Source organism: Lithobates pipiens, unplaced genomic scaffold (assembly GCF_037356315.1).
Source record: "Lithobates pipiens isolate NorthernLeopardFrog02 unplaced genomic scaffold, aLitPip1_a1.2 Scaffold_28, whole genome shotgun sequence".
NCBI classification, from domain to species: domain Eukaryota; kingdom Metazoa; phylum Chordata; class Amphibia; order Anura; family Ranidae; genus Lithobates; species Lithobates pipiens.
Genome location: NW_027507789.1, coordinates 138,930,320 through 138,954,613, shown reverse-complemented (window position 1 = coordinate 138,954,613; position 24,294 = coordinate 138,930,320). Strand labels below are relative to the sequence as shown.

General features: G+C 43.0%; 1 protein-coding gene across 4 annotated transcripts in view; it reads right to left on the bottom strand.

Moving 5' to 3' along the window:
* Positions 1–988: 988 nt before the first annotated feature.
* Positions 989–24,294, bottom strand: part of CASKIN2 (CASK interacting protein 2) — a 110,395-nt gene continuing 87,089 nt past the window's right edge. For 3 of the 4 annotated variants that reach the window (XM_077459606.1, XM_077459607.1, XM_077459609.1), the window contains 12 exons: positions 21,986–22,080; positions 21,766–21,883; positions 21,075–21,197; positions 18,816–18,934; positions 18,678–18,723; positions 18,487–18,560; positions 15,237–15,347; positions 15,054–15,155; positions 13,818–13,956; positions 11,856–13,367; positions 7,861–8,101; positions 989–1,487 (listed from right to left, as the gene is read on the bottom strand). In XM_077459606.1, coding sequence (XP_077315732.1) covers positions 1,391–1,487; positions 7,861–8,101; positions 11,856–13,367; positions 13,818–13,956; positions 15,054–15,155; positions 15,237–15,347; positions 18,487–18,560; positions 18,678–18,723; positions 18,816–18,934; positions 21,075–21,197; positions 21,766–21,883; positions 21,986–22,080 — 2,777 coding nt within the window. In that variant the 3' untranslated portion in view covers positions 989–1,390. The remainder of the gene's footprint in view (positions 1,488–7,860; positions 8,102–11,855; positions 13,368–13,817; positions 13,957–15,053; positions 15,156–15,236; positions 15,348–18,486; positions 18,561–18,677; positions 18,724–18,815; positions 18,935–21,074; positions 21,198–21,765; positions 21,884–21,985; positions 22,081–24,294) is intronic. The other variant, XM_077459608.1, reaches the window with a different exon arrangement.

Genomic DNA, 24,294 nt, shown 5'->3' with positions numbered 1-24,294 from the left:
GGTTGATAAGGGCCCGCAAGGCCTCCCAGATGTATGTCCACTTCACACTGTTAAAGGGGTTGTAAGGTAAGAGGTTTTTTTATTTTTATTGCATTCTATGCATTAACCACTTCCTGACCAGGCAATTTTTTGCAATACGGCACCGAGTCACTTTGACAATTGCGAGATCGTGCGATGTTCTACACAAACAAAATTGATGTCCTTTTTTCCCCACAAATAAAGCTTTCCTTTGGTGGTATTTGATCACCTTTTGCGTTTTTGTTTTTTTGCGCTCTAAATATAAGAGCGAGAAGTGCTTCCTCGAGGAGGTTACCTTGCGGGCGTGCTCCCGAGTCCAGCATTCAGCATCCGTAGAGGCCGAATGCACTCGGCTCCCGGGTCATTGGATTTGATTGACAGCAGCAGGAGCCAATGGCTGCGCTGCTATCAATCTATCCAAGCAAAAGCCAAGAACCCTGGGCAGTGAGACAGCGCTTCAACTATATATATATATATATATATATATATATGTTAAAGTGGTTCTAAAGCACAAACATTTTTTAATTGAATGCATTGCATAAGGTATAAAACGATTGGGTAGCTGTATCCCCCCCCTTATACGTACTCAAGTCCTCACTCAATCCAGAGCTGTACCTAGCTGCAGTTTTCTCTTCCCGCACCTCCCTCTTCACACAGGGACTGACATACAGCCATGGGAGCCATTGGCTATCAATCAAATTCAGTGAGGAGGGTACAGGGCTGAGCCATGCTGTCTGTGCCTATAGACACAGGCAGTGTGGCTCAGGATCGAGCCTGTACAACTGCCCTCATAGCAGGGAGCTTGCTCTGGGGACACTCGCAGGAGAGCCAGTGGGGGACACGAAAAAAAGGGGAGGTTTGGAGCTGCTCTCTGCAATTCCATTGCGCAGAGCAGATAACTAATAAACCTGTTTTTTTTGGGGGGGGGGGGGTTTCATCTTAGAATGAAAAGAAATACTACTTCAAATACTTTCTGGTTAGTAAATATATATATATTTATAGATGTATACATATATATAAAATTACTTTAAAATAAACATTTCTTAAAAAAGAAAATCAAACATTTACAGTTTCATTTTAGGAACAAGGATTATACACAAACAAGATTGGGTGTGGCAGTATATGCAGAAGCCTGGCAATAGGAGACAGCAAAATATATGGCATTCAAACTGAATGAAGTTTGATTAGTCCAGGTCAATACCTCATCCCAGGTGCTGTTGCAAAGTTTTCCAAATATCCTTAAACTTCAATAGTGTTTTTTTGAACAATGGGTGAAACAACAGTTTGAGGATTTTTGTCTGCTTTAATCCAAGTGAAGCTGTGCTATCATTCAGTCCCAGCTAAAGTGCCAAAAAAAAGTGAACAGAACTCCTCAGTCCAACATGGCTTCCAGCTGCTCGGCAAGGTCATCGAACATTGTACTGATATCATCCAAGATGTTCTTGGCCAACGGTGCTGCCGCCTCACTGCTGGAAGAAAACAGGCATTGTGAGAAGGTCTCACTTTTCCCACACTTATTTATAAAAGCATTTTGTCCAGTTAATATATATTTTCTAATCATCAATTTTTATAAATCCAGAGCATAAATTTGCTGTAGGCCCATCACATCATCTAATTGATCTTTCGTGCTGCTTTTTTTTTTTAAAGGTACAATACAAATTTTATGGAATATGTAGAAGCCATTTGTTAACAAAAGTAACGATATGTCAGACAGTTGTGGCTGCAATTAGCAGCTTATTTCAATGTGTCTTACAAGACAAAGGCAGCCAATCAGACCCCGGCTACCCCCAAAAAAAAAAAATCGGTATATTCAGTCATTATATGATTGTGCCCTTTCTATACAATATGCTTTGTTTTTATATTTACCTGGGTTTTCTTCCTCTTTACCTCCTCTCAGGCCCAGAGTGGGGCTTTGGTGATACGGAGAAGGGAGACAAGGTCAGCACTGCTCTCTGTGGGATACACGGATAATGAAGGGTGCTGCTCTAGTGACTCCCCCATGACAGCAGGACTATGACACCCTTACATGTCTGACCTTCGTTTCCAGGGATGAATGACACTAGGCATCATTCAACCTGAAATGCTGAGGACATTTTGGGACTAAAACATGCTGTGGGGGCAGCTCCGGGCAAATGTTGAAGGCTAGCTTGCTTTTTTATTTTAAACACTGAGGCCAATTTTAGTTCAAAACAAATTGCCTAGATCTCGGCTTTACCATCTGCATAGAAGTTGCAGAAGGGTTTATGTACAATGACATTTGTTTGCATGGGCACTGCTTTTCTCTCAATACAAGTCCACAGGTCAGCGAATGGCAAAAACTATAAGGTATTACGTGTGAAGCACTTTGCCTGCAAACTGGCATCTGAAGAAGCACAGATATTCAGCTAATAGAACTTAGAATACATATGAACAAGAGACCAGGTTACAGACTTGAGAGACAGAAGCCTGATGGTGAAAGACACATAAAGCACTTGCTGTCCTGGTCAAGTGAACTTTTACTGGAAAAGGAGGAAACTTGTCTTATAACTCATAAGCCTGCAAGAGGAAAATCTGAGAACCTCTTTTATGCCCTTCTGGGATGACAAAGAATCAGTAGACAGAAGGCAAATTTTCTAGAGTAAACGGACACTGAACAGAAGCAGGATAACACAAATGGGGCTTCTTACAGGAGAAGGCTGCCAGTTCCGAAAACTTCTGGTTGATGTGATAGCCACAATAAAAGCTACTTTCTAGAATTAAAGGTCAAAGCAATTTCACTAATTAGCTTAAAGAGAGACCTCAGTCAAGTTTCCCGGTTGGAGACCTAATGGTCAATAACATAAGTAACTACCTGTATAAAAGTAGGAAGTCAAACAATTGCAAAAAAATCTCTGGAAGAAAAAGGACAGAGCAGAGACCTGACATTTGAAGTCCATGTGTTGTTCAACGCACCCCCCCACACACACACAATTACAAGAAAGGAGCTCAAACTAGCATGAAAATATGCTTTCCACATTCGATGATTAGACTTTTTGGGAAGTGTAATTACAAATCTTTAGCATGGTTTGTATTACCAAACCTAAAATGCAACTGTGGCTAAACGTCTGGGCCCCAACAACCATGTTGTTCACGTCAGAGAACAAGCAGGGTGCAGATCGGTTAAGACAAAAGATCCAGCAAATGTCATGAAGGTCAGCTAACTTAGCTGGACGGTTGAAATTCCTTTGGGGCCATTTCAGGGCGATGAGAAGTACAGGAATGCCCTCTGCTTTGAGCCCTTTATAACTGCTTCTGCTGCAGCTGTTACAATCAAAGTATACAGATTCCATGGTGCCGTCAGGTCATTACTGGTCCCAAGTCGTGGAAGCAAACTTGTTCAACGAGAATGCCAGAAGATTCACAGCCAAAGCCACCCAATACAGACATTTGTCCTGCATTTCAAAGACTACAACAAAAGCAGTCTTGGTGTCAAGACTACTCCCCTGAATCCAATTGTCTGCTTCAAAAACCCTCCTGACAATTTTTCGCCCTGGAAATATATTTAATTTGCGAAAAAATACTGAATATGGAGCAGATGACCGGTTGGAAGATCTATCCAGTGAGGAGAGCTGGCCATATTTTTCATAGAGCCAAAATATTGGCTAGGTGTGTTGACTCCTGTGACTAACAATCCTGAACTGACCCAGGACCCCACGCCACCCCCAAAGGCAGGTATCAAAGAAGGAGAAAGGACCTGGCTACTGCCAATGCTGGCAAAAAGAGCCGCCATGACAGCAATGTCTTGGTCCAGGGGTTTAAATCACTCCATCAAGTGACAGGAATTCTTGTCCCACATAGGCAGGATGTTCAGCTGCAGGTATCTGGAATTCAATTGGGCAAATGTGAAGTTGTGAAGATGGACACTATCAATCCTTGAACCCACATGTAACAACTTTTCCTAGGTCAGGAAGACCCAGAAGAGTATGGGTATAAGATGGGGTGCAAATATGCATCCTTTTGTTACCAAGAGGTTGTGCTCACGGAGAGAGGCAATAACTAACCAAATGGACTCCATCCTGAATTTCTGAGGATGGAGGAACTGAAAACTTTCAAGTTCAGGATAGGTGAAATGCCTCCTTTATGTGGATTCTTTGAAAGCTTTCCAATGGAGGAACATGGATAAGAACATCCTGAGACAACAGGTCCTGAATGTCCAATGTGGCAAGGGCATAAGATTTGAGGAGGAAGGGGGAGAAAAACTATTTTGTAACCTCTGGATATCACTCCTCGTACCACACATCAGACACACATACTTCTCAAACCTCCCCTATGGCCAACGAGCACCCCCCTCCCCAAACACAACCTTGAGGGCAAGAGCCTTCATGTGGACTTGTCTGTGGGTTTAAAGGTAAAGCATAATGGACTACTATGCATCGCATAGTAGTCCATTATAGTTCACTTACCTGACACAGGAGCCAGCGAAGTCACCGCTGTCCCCTGTAGTCCGGAGCGTCCATCTTCTTGGTGGGTCTCACTGCTCCGCCGCTGTCATTCGGCGAAGCCGTGATGACGTCACTCCCGCGAATGCGCACGGGAGCCGCCACTCGCGTCATATCGCCGTTGACAGTGGTGCGCTCAGTGGGCCTGCGCATGCGCCATAGACAGTGGTGCCTGTCTTTTGGCAAATATCTCCTAAACCGTGTAGGTTTAGGAGATATTTCTTGGACCTACAGGTAAGCCTTAATCTAGGCTTACCTGTAGGCTGTAGGTCAAAGTTGGTTGTAAGGGTTTACAACCACTTTAAATCTCTTTGCCTACAATAGTTTTTATGGCACCCTTGGAGGGGGTTGATGAGGTCTTGTGTGGGTAGGTACTGGAACAAGACTTTAAGGAAAGAAAATAATGTATCATCTTGGGCTGTTGCTCCTTGTTTTTGCACACCTAGGAAATATGGCTACTGTAGCACTTTTAATAAGTTTGTCCACTGAAGATCCACAAAAGGCAATCACCTACAACGGGCAGGTGCCAAAAGGCCTCCTCTGCTGACCAGCATTTTAGCCCTGAAGTGTGCCCTATGCATCTGGAAACAGGAAAGGGTTATGTAAGAAATAACTTGGCTAGCATCCATAGTTGTGTCACATAAGAAGTTGTGTTGTAGAATGATTATCTGATGGTGTAATACACAAGCTCACCATAGATGACAGCATTTAAGTCCCCGCTTAGAGATATAATCCAGTCGGTTAAGGAGCACAACCTGCCAGTGTGTAAATGAATCAGGAAATCTATTTCCTCTTTTTCCAAGTGGGATCTAAGGAATATAAAAAGGGATGTAAAAGTAGTGACCTTGCTAAGGCATGATCTAGACAGCCTTGCCAGAATTGGGAATTGGGATGGCCTACCTTTGTTATAAATTCCTCTACAAAGGGGTAAAGCACCAAAAATGTGTAAGGCCGCGTACACACGCGCGGACTGTTCGCCCAACTTTGTCCGTCCAACAGTTTCGGCAAACAGTCCGCTCAAAATTAGCATGGACGGACATGGCCACACACGACGAACGAACAGTTTGCTGAAACCATGCGCGATGACGTGAACGGCACGTACGACGGGACGAAAAATACGACGTCCTATACACTGCATTATAACTTTCGGCGTGTAAATCCTTTCTGAGCATGCGCGGAACTTAGTTTGACGAACAAGCCTACACACGGGCGGACTGTTCGCTGAAACAAGGTTTCAGCGGACAGTTTTACGGAATTTCCGAAAAACCTTGTTCGTCAAACTGTCCGCTGAAACTGTCCGCTGAAAGCCCACACACGAGCAGACTGTCCGCCCAAACACTGTTCAGCGGACAAAGTTGGGCGAACAGTCCGCGCGTGTGTACGCGGCCTAAGTGTTTTATCTGATGTCTCCAATACGTGAAGATAAAATCATCAAAGAGCAAGTAATGGAGAAGATCTATGGGGCTTCCTCCGCCACTGAAGGAAAAATAAATATGCATCTGACACTGGATCAACTGGGGAAAATCCTACATAGGTTAAAAAAGAAAAAAAAGATCCATATCAGTCTCCATAGGTAATGGGAGATAGATGATTGTGGTCCCTGCAGCCTGGGAAACATGCCAGTTGGTATGTGAAAACCTCCATCTTAAGGCAACTTGAGTTTAAATCTTCTCTCCCACCCTCATCCTCTGACTATGATGGTGCCAACAGCCGCCTGTAGGACATGCATAAACAGTTCCCCGCTACATCCAGGCTCAACTTTGCAGTTAATCAGATGGACTTTAACCACTTCAAACCCGGGCCATAGTTAAAAAAAAAAAAAAAAAAAAAAACATCCTTGATTTGAATGTGGATATCCGAATGATGTCTGTAGCTACAGGCATCATTCAGATATTCTTTCCAGCAGGCGATTCTGTGCACGATAAGAAAGATCATAGGGGCAGTTCCGCCGCTTGATCGTTCTTATAGGTAATAGGAGGGGACGCCCCCCGCTGCCATCCGCTGCTTCTCTGGGCTCTCCCGTGCCATTGGGGGCCTGGAGAAAGATTCGGCCGGTGCCAGATGACGACGATAGAGATTTCCGGTGACTAGATGGTCACCAGTCATCTCTATGACTGTTTGAGGCCCGGGTGCGAAGTTATGACGTCACGCACAGGATCCCGGACGTCAACAAAGCCGCAATTGTGGCTGTCAGCACGCAGGTCGGTGAATTTTTTTCACAATCTCATGCTTTCCAGCCTGGAGGAGAGATGTGGGGTCTTATTGACCCCGCATCTCTCCATAAAGAGGATATATCTAATAGATTCCTACTACAAAGGATGTTTATCACCGCGTGCAACAATTCTAGCACTAGACATCCTCTGTAACTCTAAACTGGTAACCGGTAAAAATTTTCAAAGCGTCACCTATGGAGATTTTTAAGTACCGAAGTTTGGCGTTTTTATATTTTTTTAATTCATGAAACCGATTTTATTACCATAAAAAAGGCATTTGAAAAATTATTGCGCAAATACCGTGCAAGATAAAAAGTTGCAATGACCCCCCCAAGGACCCTCACGGACTAATAAAGCAGGCATGGCCAGATACCCTTGCTTTAAAGAACTTGGGAGCTGCTATATGACCAAATGCCCTTGCGGAGAGTGACAGGGAGGTGATGTAATGCTGCTGTGTTCCTCTGAAGTATACGGGTACAAGCTATTAAGTCCAGGGGCATAAACGCTGCCAGGGTTCTGCACTCACACAATGCCCCAGGTACAATATAAAGGAGGTGGTACACCTGGGCACAATTTACACCTGCTGCAGCGCCTCACAACAGAATTAAGAGCAGTAGGGACAGGCTATGTACTGCCACAGCTCTGACCCTGTTACACTCTGCATAAAATCCTGAGCTCTACTGGCCTGACTTATACAGGCCTGAAAGAATACCAGTATGCTCACTGAACCTGTGCTTATTGGCTGACTGGAGAGACTTGCAAATCCTGTAATATCCATTCTGAATCTACCAGCAGCAGTTGATAGTAAAATGAATCATTCAAACATTAAAGGAAGGAAACAACATCCATTCTCTTCTCCTTGAATGGTATGGGATGGATTTTATTGCCTAGGTGTTGGCCTCCATTTTTTTTCTAAACTGGCTATTGTCCATTTCTCCTGTAGGCAGCCATATAACCAGGTTCACAAGAATGCCTGCATTCTCACACATATAATCACCTTCATTTTTCTCTGACGATATTCTGTTTAGTAGCCTGGAGCAATACCATGGTACTTCTGAGTGAGAAGAATCAATGTAACTTCCATTCATCACACGATACAGAGCTACGTGTCTACGGAGCCAGATGCTAATCCCCAAGCAAGAGAAAAGTCTCAAGCCACTATTGGTAATTACCTGATATTGATCTCCCTGGGCCCTTGCCTCTCTTCAGGTTTCTGTAGGTCTGTAGAAAGGAAATGTCTTAGCTGCGAGTTCTCTCTGCTTTGAAGGGGCACATCGTTACGTTCCCTAATGAATGAAGGTGGGTCACTTGTCCACAATATTGAGTTTGTGGTTGTAGCTACACTACTTGTCCCCCATGAAGGCTTCTGTAATACCAGTTCTGGTCCTGATATCACCAAATGAGCATGAGAGTCTGTAGAGTAAAAAAAAAAAAAAAAAAGGGTAGAATTAGTTAGAGGAAGGGCTGCCTTGATTCAGAAATGTCTCTGAGAAATGAACACATCGGAATACATGCTGAAAATAAACTCTGCAGGGTTAAAACTTCCTAAATCATTCATTCAGATAATAAATCATTTGGCATGCCCAACACATAATAGCTAGCCTTAAACGAGAAGTATGGGTTTTCTTTTTATTTGTTAATCATACAGGTGGATGCAGCATCGGTCCAATGCTGCATCTGTCCCCCCGTGCCTCTAACACCGAGAACCGAGCGATCGAACACCGCAAATCACACAGTTCTCAGGGCTCTCTGAGCAGAGAGCTGGAGCCTGCTGTCTGTTGAAAACGGTTTGTTCTGCACTCCTGTGATCCACAGAAGAAGTACAGCCAAATAAGCTTAGGCTTTACTTCTCCTTTAACCACTTCAGCCCCGGAAGAATTTACCCCCTTCCTGACCAGAGCACTTTTTGCGATTCGGCACTGCGTCGTTTTAACTGACAATTGTGCGGTCATGCGAATTTGTACCCAAACAAAATTGACGTCCTTTTTTCCCCACAAATAGAGTTTTCTTTTGGTGGTATTTGATCACCCCTGCAGTTTTTATTTTTTGCACTATAAACAAAAAAAGATGTACAACAATTTTGAAAAAAAAGCATTATTTTTTACTTTTTGCTATAATAAATATCCCCCAAAAATAGATAAAAAATAACCTTTTTCCTCAGTTTAGGCTGATACATATTCTTCTACATATTTTGGTAAAAAAAATAAATCGCAATAAGCGTTGATTGGTGTGCGCAAAAGTTATAACGTTTACAAAATAGGGGATAGTTTTATGGCATTTTTATGAATATATATATATATTTTTTTTTTAAATGGCAGCTATCAGCAATTTTTATCGTGACTGCGTCATTATGGCAGACACATCGGACATTTTTGACACATTTTTGGGACCATTGTCATTTATACAGCAATCAGTGCTATAAAAATGCACAGATTCCTGTGTAAATGACACTGGCAGTGAAGGGGTTAACCACTAGATAGCAGTGTAGGGGTTACGTGTGTCCTAGGGTCTTGTTTCTAACTGTGGGGGGGTGTGGCTGTGTATGACACGTCACTGATCTCTGCTCCAATCACATGGAGCAGAGATCAGTGACACTGTCATTAGGCAGAACGGTTCTTCCTCCCCGTGAGGCGATCGTGGGTATCCCTGCCGGCCGCCTTTTAAAGGGCGGCGTACAGGTACGTGATTCTGCCTGTACGAGCCTGTCTGCCGACGTATATCGGCATTAGGCGGTCGGCAAGCGGTTAAAAGAGCAAGAATATATTGCAGATATACACATTAGAGCGTATTCTTTGCCATTCCTGCCAAATATGGGATTTGAGGCAAAGAAGCAAGCGGGTCACTCAATACTAGGTGATGTAATAGATAGCACACCATTACTGACTGAAAGTCCTCCATTTTAGATCATAAGCTCTAACGAGTGAGACCCTCCAATTCCTCCTCTATTGTATTTATTGTAATTGTACTGTCTACCCTCATGTCGTAAAGCGCTGCGCAAACTGTTGGCGCTATATAAATCCTGTATTATAATAAATAGTTTAACTTGTTCAGATCCACGCTTTGGCCGAATGACGGCTACAGCGCGGATGTCAATAGCGTCCGAAAAAGCTGCCCATCGATTTTAATGGCAGGGGCAGTGCAGGTGAGTTGTATATAACACTCCAGCACCGCCCCAAAGATGCAGCTTGCAGGACTTTATTTTTTCCGACCTGCCAGCGCACCGCCCCTGTGAAAGCACTCAGGCTTTCACACTGGGGAGGCTTGAGAGGAACTTTACAGGCACCATTTTTAGAGCTGAAAAGCGCCTTCGGTGTGAAAGGGGTCTAAATGTGCATTTCAAATGTTTTATGGCTGAACTTCTGTATAATGCTTGCATCACAAAAACAACTCTGACGCTTAAGGAATCTCACCAGTGTCAGAATTGCTGAAATTCTATTTGCATTATCCTAAGGAGTTCCACTATCACAGATTCCTTACTAATAACTGAATGTTACCAATATTATTCAATGGCCTCACATAATTAAATCAACATTAATACAGTATCAGTGTGCACCCTCATTCCAGTTAATTGAGATCTCTGGTCTCCAATCAGAGATATCGGGGAAGTGTGAGCCGGGGAACTTTTGCGGGGCACAAATGTATATTACAACAATATAAAGAAAACCAGTATTTCCATAAAAATACAATTTATTAAAAATCAAAACATTACAGTTTCAGGTATATGTCAATTTCAAGGGGAAGGTGAGGTATTTCCACTAGTTTCGCTTCTCAGCTTCTTCAGGAAATTACCTACATCTAAAAATACATGAATTCATTTATTTATGAGTATACAAAGTCATCATATAGTAACAATATATTTAAACATTCAATCAGGGAGAAAATATTAAAATGCATAATGAGAGCGGAATCTTACCTATCTGCCCTTGCCCCTGAATAGGCCGATAACCAGGACGAGGGGAAGAAAAGTCTTACCCGGCGACTGGGAGGGGGATAAACCCCGACAGCCAATCTATATCTAGGCGAAAATAGTTGTTCAGTTGTGTTACGGGGTAGCGAAAAAGGGGGGTAAAGAAAGGGGGGAGGTTTAGATAAAAAGGAAGGGGGGGAAAAAGAAAAGAGGGGACCAATGCCCAATGTAAGTGAAATGGTGAAAATCGGGTATAATACCCATGGTTTCTTTACCCCCCTTTTTCGCTACCCCGCAACACAACTGAACAACTATTTTCGCCTAGATATAGATTGGCTGTCGGGGTTTATCCCCCTCCCAGTCGCCGGGTAAGACTTTTCTTCCCCTCGTCCTGGTTATCGGCCTATTCAGGGGCAAGGGCAGATAGGTAAGATTCCGCTCTCATTATGCATTTTAATATTGTCTCCCTGATTGAATGTTTAAATATATTGTTACTATATGATGACTTTGTATACTCATAAATAAATGAATTCATGTATTTTTAGATGTAGGTAATTTCCTGAAGAAGCTGAGAACCAAAACTAGTCGAAATACCTCACATTCCCCTTGAAATTGTGACATATACCTGAAACTGTAATGTTTTGATTTTTAATAAATTGTATTTTTATGGAAATACTGGTTTTCTTTATGTTGTTGTAATATACATTTGTGCCCCGCAATAGTCCCCCGGCTCACACTTCCCAGATATCTCTGATTGGAGACCAGAGATCTCGATTAACGCTTCAACTGAATGTTGCCACTCTTTCATGCATTAATAAAGTGACTTCCACTCGCAATAATGGAAGTAGAATTTTGGTTATTCTGCCACTGGCCACTCCCACATGGAAGGGTTGTCCATGGCAGAATTATACATATGCCTTATGAAATAGTTATTCAGCAAGGGGAGGAAGCTTTATAGACCTTTGTACATCTCCGCTCTCCTGACGTGGCCATCACAAGGCAAATCGCATTACCACTGCTCTATTCCGAGCCATATTACAGAGAATAAATACTTCCTTGCTTGTCTAAGTTATAGTCAATCAAGGGACTGCTAAGAGCTTTAAAATATAGGTCAGGGGTGTCACACTCAATTTAATCAGGGACCAGGCTTGTTCTTGTGGTCAATGACCCACAGGTTAACAGCCAGTCCCTCAATTTTACATAAGGTTTCCCTTTTCTCAATTTAATGTTAATAGTATTCTTAATTTTGGGGTACTGTACCTTGTCTATCTGTATAGTCTCCAGCCATCTCAATTTTGCCACATTTTTCAAAGCTCAGTCCTCTCTCAGACTTTCCTGTTTTAGTCACGGCAGTTTCTTGCGGACCATTTAATAGGATTGTGTCAGTTTGTACAGGGGTAACAGGTGACTTTGGCTTCTCTTCAACACTTGTATCCTTCTCTTTGATTTTAGGCCTCCTCTTTACAGTGTCAGACTCTGTGAGGTTGAATTCAGGCTCTGCATTGACTTTTGGCATAGTAACAGCTGGTGGCACTTTAAGGTCAGGGTTTGGTTTAGGACAAATCTGGGGCTTAACTCCAATATGTGGCCGAAATGCTGTCTGAGAAAGAGGTGGGACCTCGGCGTTTATGCATGGCTCTATTCTTGTTCCTGGAAATTGCGGAGCCTCAGATGTGGTCTCTGAATTCAAAGGGGGAGATGGTACTGCTGGAGAGAACAGATCTGCATTGATTACAGACTCTGGTTTGGATCCTGGAGGTTTGGGCCTCTGTTTAATAGTAAGGTTTCCTTCCTCTGCAAAAGGAATGCTTTCACTTGAGCTGTGTTGTGATGGAACAGTTTCCTCTTTGCTTTCCTCTTTTCTCACTGTGAGTGGCAGAGATAACCTCTCCCCAACACCAGCTGCAGACTCGCTCACAGTTCTCCTTCGTCCACCAGGGCTCTGAAAAACATTGGACTGGCAAACATCTGCTGTCTTGGACTCGGGTCCTACCTCTATATTGGCCACCAGGTTTTTAACCAAGTTGGGCCCACTAGAAGGCGGGCCATCAACACTAGACATAGAGCTAAGTCTCTTGGGAGGTGGAGGAGGTGGTCCTTTTCTGCGTGCTCGTACAGCAAAAGACTGACTCCGCTGGACTTTTTTGTCAGACTGTCCATTGGTCAGGGAGCTGCGGCCAGGTCGACGTGTTAATGTAGCATAAGAGCTCAATGCCCCGCTGCCTGATGTAGCATCCTTGTCTTCCTCATCTGGCTCTCCATCTGACAGTGCATAGCGGCAAACACTCAGTGACCGCTTTTTCATTGAAGGCTTTGGAGGTGGTGGAGGTGGCTCTGGTCTAACTGAACACCCATTGGGGACTCTATTGGGCCAACTGGATTGATCCATGCCCTCAGGCAAGTTCCTCTCTGGCAAAGTAGAGTCTGTGGCTTGAAATGGTGGGAGCAGAGGTGGGTTTGAACCCGTTGAGTCTTGGGAGTGACCAGAGCCCTGTGAACGGGAGCTGATACTCTCCTGACTATAAGAACGCCTAGTAGCACACAGAAAGTCACCGCCATGCACTAGTGCACTCTGCAGTTCCTTGCTCAGTTCTATGTTCTGAAATGTCTGCAGCTTAGGTGTGGTAGGTGGTTCTCCATTTTCAGAGGCTTCCACAAAAGGTACCGCAGGGAGGGAGCTTTGCATTCTTCGTCTCATGGTTCCCCCTACTGTGTATCCCTTCTGAAGGTCCAGCATGCGTTTCACTCCTAGTAACAACTTCTTCTGGTGCCCTAATGAATAAAATAAATGAATTAAAAGGAAGTTGGGCAGCACTTTAAAGTGTTTGCAAAGGCAGAAGGTTTTTTACCTTGCTGCATTCTATGCAGTCCCCCTAAATACTTACTTGAGCCCAATCTTAATCCAGCGATGTGCCCCTCTCACTTCTCATTGGCTCAGATGCTATTAGCTCCCACTGCTGTCACTCAGAGCCAGTGATGAGGAAGCAAGGGGTGGGACTCAGCCCCACTCTGTGTGCCTTATGGACACATAGAATGGGGCTCAGGAACGAGTTCTCCCATTAGAAGCAGCTAGCCAGAGCGCCAGTGGGGGACCCGAGAAGAGCAGGATCAGAGTTGCTGCTCTTTACACAGAACACGTAAGTATAATATGTATGTTATTTTAATAAAATAAAAACGCAAGGCTTTACAATCACTTTACGTGAATAACTGACATTGCCTTACCTAGCCTTAATATTCCAATCTCCTGCAGACCCTCCCATGTCATTTCTGTCACACTGCTAAGCGATTCATATCCATTCTCTGTAAGCTGTTTATGGTACTCAGGAAGTCGTAGCTGAGTTAGCCAATCCCACACGTCAACCTAATTGTGGAAAGAGAAAGGGTTCATCAGGTAACAAAACAGTCTTAACACCGAATTCTGGGCACGAAAAAAAATTATTTCAAATATATTCCTCAGTAGCTGCAGAGGATATAAATTGCCTTTGCAAATCCACATGCTACCTTATAAGAAACAGTGACATCACTGTACTGTACATGGCCTGTGCGCAAAGCTGGGAGGGGGGAGGGGCTGCAGACCTACCCATTACAGGCTGCCGTCAGTAAATTACAGAAGGGGCAGAGACAAGACCAGTCACTCTGCACTAGGAACAAGAGCAGCGGTGACTGACCTTTATTACAGGAAACTCCCATAAGAAATACACAAAGCACACAAAAATTTAAAAAAAGAAGGCATGTGGGACTTGCATTTAGACAATACCTGCCTTTTCCGGAGTTCCTCTTTAAGCCAAGTTCACTGTCAATTAAACTCATGAACTGCTACTACATAGGGACTAATAAAAAGATTAAAATGCTTCTACAATTGTTTAGTAAAAAGTAAAAGCCACATCTTATTTTACAAAATATAATCCTCCTGACCAGCTTTTTGGTTATTTTACAGCAGCAATCTCCAAGCTGCGGCCCTTTGTTGGCCTTTGTCCGGCCCTTGGGACACTATTCCTCCCACTGACACCAACAACAGGGCGCTATTCCTCCCACTGACACCAAGAACTGGGCGCTATTCCTCTCACTGACACCAACAATGGGGTACTATTCCTCCCACTGATGCCAACAATGGGGCACAATGCCTCCCACTGACACCAACAATGGGGCACAATTCCTCCCACTGACAGGAACAATGGTGCACTATTCCTCCCACTGACAACGATGGGGTGCTACTCCTTCTCCTTGTACACGTTTACATGTACTAGGAGGAGGAGGAATTGCTTACCACTGATGCCAGGACAGTTTCTACTCCCAATGACCATAGTTTGGCCCTCCAAAAGTCTGAAGGACAGTAAACTGCCCCCTTGTTTGGAGACCCCTGCTTTAGAGCATTAGGTTATTGATATGATTTTTGTGGTTAACGCATGGTATTCCTAGTCAAAGCACTTTCATAGGAAGGCTAAACCAAACCCTTACCGGCATTTTATGAGGCAGCCCATCTGCTACATTCAGCTTGCCAATCTCCGTAGATATTTTCTTCCTGTGTCCTGGCTTTGTCACCCCAATGGCAGTCAGATCCTGAAGAGGAGAGGGGACAGTTTAGCATTTACAAGGATGAACAGAATATGAAAACGGATTTGAAGCAGAAGCTGCTCTTACCTCTGGAGTCATGCGGCTGATTGTTGAAAGGTCATAGCCTGCAGATAAGAAGTTCCCCACATACATGTCTAGCTGGAAGCTACGAAGCCAGCAATAAATAAGTTCTGCATCCTGAAAGATTGAAGGTAGGTACAGTGTCACAGTGCACAGGGGAAGCAGTGATGAAAAGTGACAATATATTAAGGGAAATGTAAAATCTTTGTGAAATAATTTAATACACCAAGAAAATGGGAACAGAATGAAACTGATAACAATGTTATTACAAAGTGGTAATTCATTGCCAACCAAGTGAAAAGAACCAACTGCGTAAAAAGTTGTCATGCACCAAGGATATATAGAGAAAATAAATAAATATATATATAATATATATATATATATATATATATATATATATATATATATATATTATTTTTTATTTTATTTTTCCCTCACTTTACTTTCTATGGCAGCCGAATCCTGGCAGTCTGATGGCCCTGTTTGTGAACATATAGCTGTTTCTAAGCTGCTGGAAACAGATAGCCGACTTTAGAGTATTTGTTGATCTCTAACCATTTCAGCCCCAGAAGGTTTTACCCCCCCCCCTTTAATGACCAGGCAATTTTTTTTGCGATATGGAACTGTGTTATTTTAATTGACAATTGTGCGGTTGTGCAACGCTGTCTATTGCACAAAATGACGTACAGTGATTTTATGCAATAGAGCCAGTATATATGCGATGGGCGGTCTTTAAGTGGTTAAAGCTAAACTCCGGGGGAAAAAAAAGAGATTTATCCTCTGCAGTGTGTCTCCCTTCCCACTGCAAAAGTTAACTGCTGCGCTTTTGGCCAGGGGATGATGAATAAGGCGATATACAGTACTTCGCTTATGCCACACTCCCTCGGCAGATGGCGCACTTCTTCACTGCTGGTCCTGTATTGTATGGGATAAAGCTAGAGAGCAGTAACTGGTGGACCAGTCACATGGAGAGGAGATATAAGATACATACAGTATATTGCTTTAGTCATCATCCCCTAGGAAAAATGAGCCATTATCCTTTGCAATAGGGAGGGGGAACCACTGCAAATGGCAATGCTTTTACTGGTTAGCTTTAAAGGATAAATTCACCTTTGGGACATGTTACATGTTCCACCTGTTTTTAAGGTGGAAAATGTTCCAAAAGCTGCAGCCTCTGCCGACCCCCCACCCAATTACAGCAGTACGGAGAGAAGTTCCCTGTTCTAGCTGTCACTTTTTGAAATCAGCGTGGGACTCCGCCCACATGGGCATGTTATTTATTCACACAGTTCTGTGTATGTATGAACTACAAGCCCCGACATCCCTTGCAGCTGTCGGAGTGGAGCGCCGTGGTAGTTCATTGATTCATCCTGTCAGTGTATCTGCTAGCCTGTACAGGACGTACAGACACACTGACAGATCTGCCAATCACTGGTGGAATGCTTTACAGGCTTCAAAAAAAATATATATATATATTTACCTGCAAAAAAAAAAAAAATTGGGAGCAGAGTGGTTTCCACAGTTAGAAACACTCCCCAGGACACACTTAATCCCAACACTGCCATCTAGTGGTTAACCCCCTTTGGCAACCATAGAGGAAAGGGACCCTCTGCCTCGTTATCAGCACCCAGTTCAAAAGCCTGCATCTCTGGTGGAGTCTTGGGGGGGGGGGGGGGTCTTAGGTGTGTATGGAACAGGCAGCTTGCACATCTGGAAATGAACCGACAATGCTAAAAGATATCTTCAGGTTTTAGAGCAGCATATGCTTCCATCCAGACATTTTTTTTCTAGGACTGTTGAGCAGTTAGAATCTTATATCAGGCAAGAATGGGAACACCAGGTCCCCTCAGTTCAAAATGTTTATAGAGTGTTGTTAAAAGATGAGGGGCTGCTACACCATGCTAAACATGGCCCTGTCCACACTTTTTTGAGACATGTTGCTGCCATTTTAAATTACTTTATTTTTTTCTTAAAATTCTACATTCTTTCAGTTTAAACATTTGATATGTTTTCTATTGTGAATAAAATATGCGTTTATGAGATGTGCAAATCATTGCATTCTGATTTTATGTAGATTTTACACAGCATCCCAACTGTTTTGGAATTGGGGTTGTAATTTGACTGCCCCATACTGTAGACATAATATTCACAAAGTTTAATCACTTGCCGCCCGCCATATAGCAGAATGACGGCGGCAAAGTGGTCTCAATATCCTGACTGGGCGTCATATGATGTCCTCAGGATATTAAGCCGATGCGCGCCCCCGGGGCAATTGTTGGTGCGGTGTGTCAGTCTGACACACCGCAACTATGATCTTGGTAAAGAGTCTCCGACAGACTCTTTACTAGGATCAGCCGTGTCCAATCACGGCTGATCACAGTGTAAATAGGAAGAGCTGGTGATCGGCTTTTCCTCACTTGCGTCTGTCAGATGCGAGAAGAGGAGAGCTGATCAGCTGCACCCCTGACAGGGAGGGTCTGTGCTGATCGATTATCAGCGCAGCCTCCCCTCGGATGCCCACACTGGACACCAGGGACACCACCAAACCACAAGGGATGCCCAGCACCAGTTATGCCACCCTAGACCATCAGAAATGCCAGTCAGTGCCCACAATGGATGCCAATCAGTGCCCACAATGGGCATCACTAATTGGCATGCATCAGTACAATACTTTACACTAAAATGCCACCTATCAGTGCCCATCAATGCCACCTCATTGGTGCCCATCAGTGCAGCACCATCAGTGAAGGAGAAAACTTACTTATTTACAAAGTTTTGTAACTGAGACAAAAAAAAAACATTTTTTCAAAATTTTCGGTCCTTTATTTGTTTAGCAGAAAATAAAAATCCCAGAGGCGATCAAATGCCACCAAAAGAAAGCTCTATTTGTGGGAACAAGATGATAGAAAATTAGTTTGGGTACAGCGTGGCATGACCGCGCAATTATCATTCAAAGTGCGACAGCTCTGAAAGCTGAAAATTGGTCTGAGCAGGTAGGTGTATCCTCCCCCCAGGGATCATACTGCAACATTGTAGTTTAGCAGTAAGTCACGAGGAGAGGCGCTGCACAGCAGGGACTGATCTGTGTCAGACATTGATAAACCCAACCAAGAACTGCACACCAGTTTTTACAGGGGGGGTTTATGTGATCTCTGAAATATAATAAATACCTGCAACAAAATAATCATGTAAGTACAGGAAAAGCATGATAAAGAGCTAAAAACCACTGATGCTGCATTGTACTATAAAGAATTACCTTTCCTTGTAGATATACATTTGGGTCTTTCTCCATTGTGTGACCTGTATGTCCCATTTGACTTGGCACAGGGCCTGAAAAGAACGACTTATTATTGGTAAAATAATAGGAAAGGTCCCCACTTTACATGGACAATAAATTACACACAGCCACGCAGAATTAGAAATGTAAGATATAACCATGACCCTCACCAGCAGGTATTCTGTTCTGGTGATCCTCATAGCCAACATGAAGATTCTGAAACAAGAGAAGCAAAAAGGGACCAGTGACCCAGAGGCAGACAGCAATACAATCCCCAATTATAGGATAATTGCTTTTCATATACCTACCTGAGCATTCTCTATGAGCAGAGCTGAGCTCAAGCCACTCCCCTCACAGCTCTGGCCACTCCCAGCACTGCGTACACTGCCCAGACTCCCTTCGCTGCCCACACTGTGCCGATCACCAGCTAGGGTTAATGCAGAGAAAAATTAAATCGCATATCCGTTTAGAATATGCCATTATCTAAAGCCAAGAACAAAAACTTCATACCGCAGCATATTGTGTATTTGCAGTGTTGTCATCTGAGACTGTTCATTCCTGCTTGGGAATACAGATCACCTCTCCTCATCTTTATAATTTAGGAGAAAGAGGGGTTCTGTAGTCCATTCATGTACTGGGCAGGACTGAGAACGATGCTTGAGATTGTAGTGTAGCAGAGGCATAGCGTAGGGGTCTCCAAACGTTTCCGTATGAGGGCCACATATACACACACATTTATATATATATATTTATATATATATATATATATATATTTATATATATATATACACACACACATACAAGCCAAAAAAAACGGTTATAGAATAATAAATGAATGGATGGGTTTTACTTCAGGATCCCTCATCACAGCCCCCCCCCCCTTACATCAGGGTCCCCAAAGGAGCCTCCTTACTATTAGGGTCCACCTTACAAAGTCTACCTTACTAGCCCCTCCTAAATCAGAGTCCCCCCCTTATATCAGGGTCCCCATCACAACCCCCTTTACATTAAGGTCCTCATTAGAGTCCCACTTTACTTCAGGGTCCCCATTACAGCCCACCTTCACATGAGAGTTCCTATCAGAAGCCCCCTTACACCCCCTTACAACAAGGTCCCCATTAGTACCCCCCTTACATCAGAGTCTCCATTACATCAGATTACCCATCAGTGGTCCGCTCTTACCAACAGCATGGATGTAGTCAGTGTAGCAGCAAAGCAGGAGCTGGGAAGCGGAGCACATATGGACATAAGAAGGTCCATCGTCCTACTGGGGCAAGGTCTGCCATTGGTTTCTAGGATGCCAGTGATCACAGCAACCAACCGACACTGGGGGAGGGGGGATGGGGGGCATGACCATAGTTGTGGGCCACATGTAATCTTGTAGCGGGCGGGATTTGGCCCACAGGTAATAGTTTGGAGACCCCTAGCACAGAACACAGGAAGTTACAAGATCTCAGGATTTCTGGCAGGATCAAAAAGTTTTGTTTTTTTGTCACTTATCAACCATTTGAAAAAAAATAAAAATAAAAAAGGTATTTATCAGAGCAAAAGAAAGCAAATAATAAATACTTATAAAATACGAACATACTTTTCATACACTTTAACCACTTTAGGACCACACCATAGCAGTTTTACTGCCACAGGACGGCTCTCCTGCGCTGAATCCCATATATATATATATACACTGTATATATACACATGACTCTGCCCTTCCGACTGTAGAAGGTGCGCAGAAGCTGATCTACAGGTGTCGGGCAGTGGATATCCACCGACAACCGCCAATTGTCGGTAATACACACAGAACATGTAAACAAGGCAGATGTCAGTTCTGACAGGGGGGAAAGAATGGAACAAAATTCACCTCTTCCCTTAGTAAAAGCACCTAACACAGTACACACAAAAACACTGGTGAAGCACACAGTTAACCCTTTGATCGCCCTAGATGTTTAACCCGTTCCCAGCCAGTGTCATTATTCCAGTGACAGTGCATATTTTAAAACTGATCACTGTATTAGCGCCATTGTTTCCCGCAAAGTGTCAAAAGTGTCAGTTGGTGGCCGATTGTGGCCGCAATATCACAGTCCCCATATAAGTCGCTGATCCCCACCATTATAATCATAAAAATATAAATAAAAATTCCATAAACATTTCCCATAGTTTGTAGACACTTCACATAAACCCTTATTGGGATTTTTTTTTACCAAAACCATGTAGCAGAATACATTTTTTCCTAATTTATGAAGAAATTTGATTGTTTACATTTTTTTTTTTGTTTTATAGCAGGAAGTAAAAAATGGCTTTTTTTTTTTCAAAATTTACGGCCTTTTTTTGTATATAGCGCAAAAACTAAAAACCACGAGGTGATCAAATATCACCAAGAAAGCTTGATTTGTGGGAAAAACCTGGCATACATTTTATTTGGGTACAGCGCCACGTGACTGCACAATTGCAAAGCAGTGCTGTGTCGCAAAACGTGGCCTGGTCATGAAGGGGGGGTAAATCTTCTGGAGGTCAAGTGGTTAAGATCGCAGCTCAGTGAGAAAGTCCCTCCATGCACCCTTACTCACCTCCAGTTAGCTCAGGACTTATGCCAACTCCGGTTACTGTAACGTATTGGCTGGGTAAATGGAGTGGTGGCTTTGACAAGCGCTGATGAGAAGGTATAGTGGTGTTACGGGATAGGGTGGATCCTAAAGAACAAAGGTTACGTTAATACCTAAAGCAAAGGGTGGAGTAAATTGAAGAACTCCAGACTAATAAAGGAAGCCACATAGTGTTTTAAAGCGGAACTAAATTCAACAATTTAACGGTTTCCCAAAACAGTTATATTCAAGGCAAGCCGTGAACGATAACTGTCACAGTTGTTTGTGCTCTCAGCCGAACAGTCAAGCCATGAAATGACCAAACTGATCACATGTGCAGCACCATCGCAACTGCAGATCAAAGAGGCGAAGATGTCTGTAAAGTTAGGAGAATTTTGTTCTGCTTTAAAAAGAGGCAAAGCCAACAGCCTCTTACACACCATACCAAATCTTGGGGAGACTTCATGTCACGCTTAACCCAATATTTGTACAATATCTTTATACGTTTGGCTGGTAAAAACATGAAAGTACAAATAGATTCTGATTGGAAAGGGTTACAGTTTTTCTGAAATTTCATTGTAAATGGGAAATGTTCCTTTGCCAGGTTCCTCTCTAAGCAATACATAATCACTGCTTATCTGTTTAACAGCCAAATTCATTCCAGCAAAGTCCTCACCGAGCCTTTTACTGATGACCTCTACGATTGCTGGTGGGAAGAAGCCCACCCTATCGGTCCCTTTCTGGGCGTCATGGATATGACCTTTCCATCGGCCATCTGGATGTTGCTCCAGCACCTGCAGAGAGGACATTTTAAAAAACAGCAGGTTAATAGGAACGTGTGACTTGGTGGGAAGATAAGGATGAGATGAAAAAGGTACAGAAAGAGTTGTGATTACCGTTATCAGGTCTCCAGCCCGAACATTTAGAGCAGTTGGATCATGGGCATTCCAGAAGTCCTTTAGAGCTCGAACTTTGAGAATCCCGCATGCCTCTGTAAGTACAGGTTGAAAATATTTGTGTCAATGTGATTTATTGTATTAGCATATGTATAGTATTTTCAGAGGAGGTCCAACCCTAACACCACGAAAAATAAAAAGCCAGCAGCTACGATTACTGCAGCTGCAGACTCTTAATATATGGACCTGTCCAGGGAGCCCACGATGTCGGCACCCCAGCCAATCATCGGATCGGCTGCAGCTACTGCCATTTCTGGTAAGGGGACCTGGCAGTAAAGCCTTTCAGCTTCACAGCCGGTTCCCTACTGCGCATGCACGAATCCTTTTCTAATTGGTCCAGCGACGGTTAAGCCGAAGTTCGACTTTTGAGTGAAACTCTGCTTTAAGAGTTTAAGAGTTTCTGAACCCAAGGACCCTGCATTCACTATATTTGTTCTCCCACTGTACACAGAACACGGAAATGCAATTATCAATTATTTTAGTAGATATAAACTGCTAAATACCCTTTCTCATCAGCAGCTAGAGCAGTCTTGTCACATCTATCAGTGTCTGGTTAAAGCTGGTGGGAGGAGTTTTCATTCTACTCTGACTGTCCTATGAGGCTGCAGGAGCCCTGACCCTCTGTCTGGAAAGTGTTGATTGGCCCTGTGATGATCACATGCACCCTCCCAAGAAAAAAAAAAAAACTCTCTAGCAATACATACCAAACTGAGCATGTGCAGAGTGCCCCCAAGTCTCTGGACTATGAGGAGATGGATTGGGGACAGCGAAAGATGGGGAGGATCGGCGAAGACAGGATCAAACAGTTTTTTTGCATAATGCACAGAATTAACCTCTTAGGTTCCGCAGTGAATACCACAAGCATGCTTTACTGCATATACAGACTGATTTCACTGTTGTCGGTTTAGTAACACTTTAATATTAATTATATTTCATCTTCGTATTTTAAGTCGCACAAGCTATCCTATAAGTGATGTCCCACTCTTTCTGCACAGCTTTCTCTGCTACCAAAGTTGACTCTGAACTCTATAGGACCTTAAGCTGACCACACATGAAATTCGGCTGATTCAGCACAGTCCGGCTGAATTTAGATCAGTGTGAGACTATCAATCAGGAGCCAAATGGCTGCACCCGCTGATCGGTGTATTCTGTCCATGTCTAGCTCCCCTCTATGGATTCAATGTCCCGGCAGGGGTGGGGGTCCTCCATCCACACAAATTAGGTATATGGAGGAAACCCCCTCCGGACTTTGCATTCATAAAGGGGCACTAGACAGACACTGTCAGAATATAGTGGAGGAATCTGTTATTTTGTACAATAACCCCTTCACCTCCCCCTCCCTCTTTTTATGAATTGCACATTAATGTTGTGCTGTACATAGTGAACCATTATCATATCTTTTCTTTTAATCACCTCAATATCAGCAGGTTTCCCAATTTAAAAAAAAAAAACTGCATAAATTGAGATGCCTACTTTGCATAAACGGATCATTTGGAGGTTTTTAAAAAACTGTCCTGGCATTTTAATTTATATTATATACCAGAAATGAAGGAAAAGTATTTTAAAATCCTTGGACTAATTGTCTTCGTTGATTAAAAAAACCTGGTGGTTCCTAGAAAGAAAGTCACAACCATTTAAAGACTGGTTATAAAATAATTATTTGGGTACAGTGTTGCACGACCAGCTGTTAGAGAAACTATTACAGCAATGACAATGGCTCTAAAATTAGGCCTTCCCTGAACTCTCTAGCTGCTTATAGGCATATTCCACATAGCAGAGACCCTATGGAATAAAATGGCGATCTTTGTAATTTTTTTTTTATTGTGCAGCTGTTTTGCATATGCAAATTTTTTTAGGAAAAAAAAACAAAACACAAATGTATATACACCCCAATTTTTGTAAAATGAGAAAGATGTTACACTGAGTAAACAGATACCCAACATGTCATGCTTTAAATCTACACACATGCACTTGTGGAATTATCGACAAACTACGTAACCTAAAAAATCTCCATAGGTGGAGCTTTAAACTTTTTTATAGATTATCTGTTTAGAGTTACAGAGGAAGTCAGATTTAGAGTTACTCAGCGTAACATCATCTTTCACATTCTACTTCTAAAAAAAAAATGTGGCAAATATTGTTTTTTTCATTCATGTGACATAAATTGCAATGATTGCAATTTTATTTACTAGGGCCTCTGCTAAAAAACAAAAATGTGTGTGTATGTATATAATATAGTATGTTTGGGG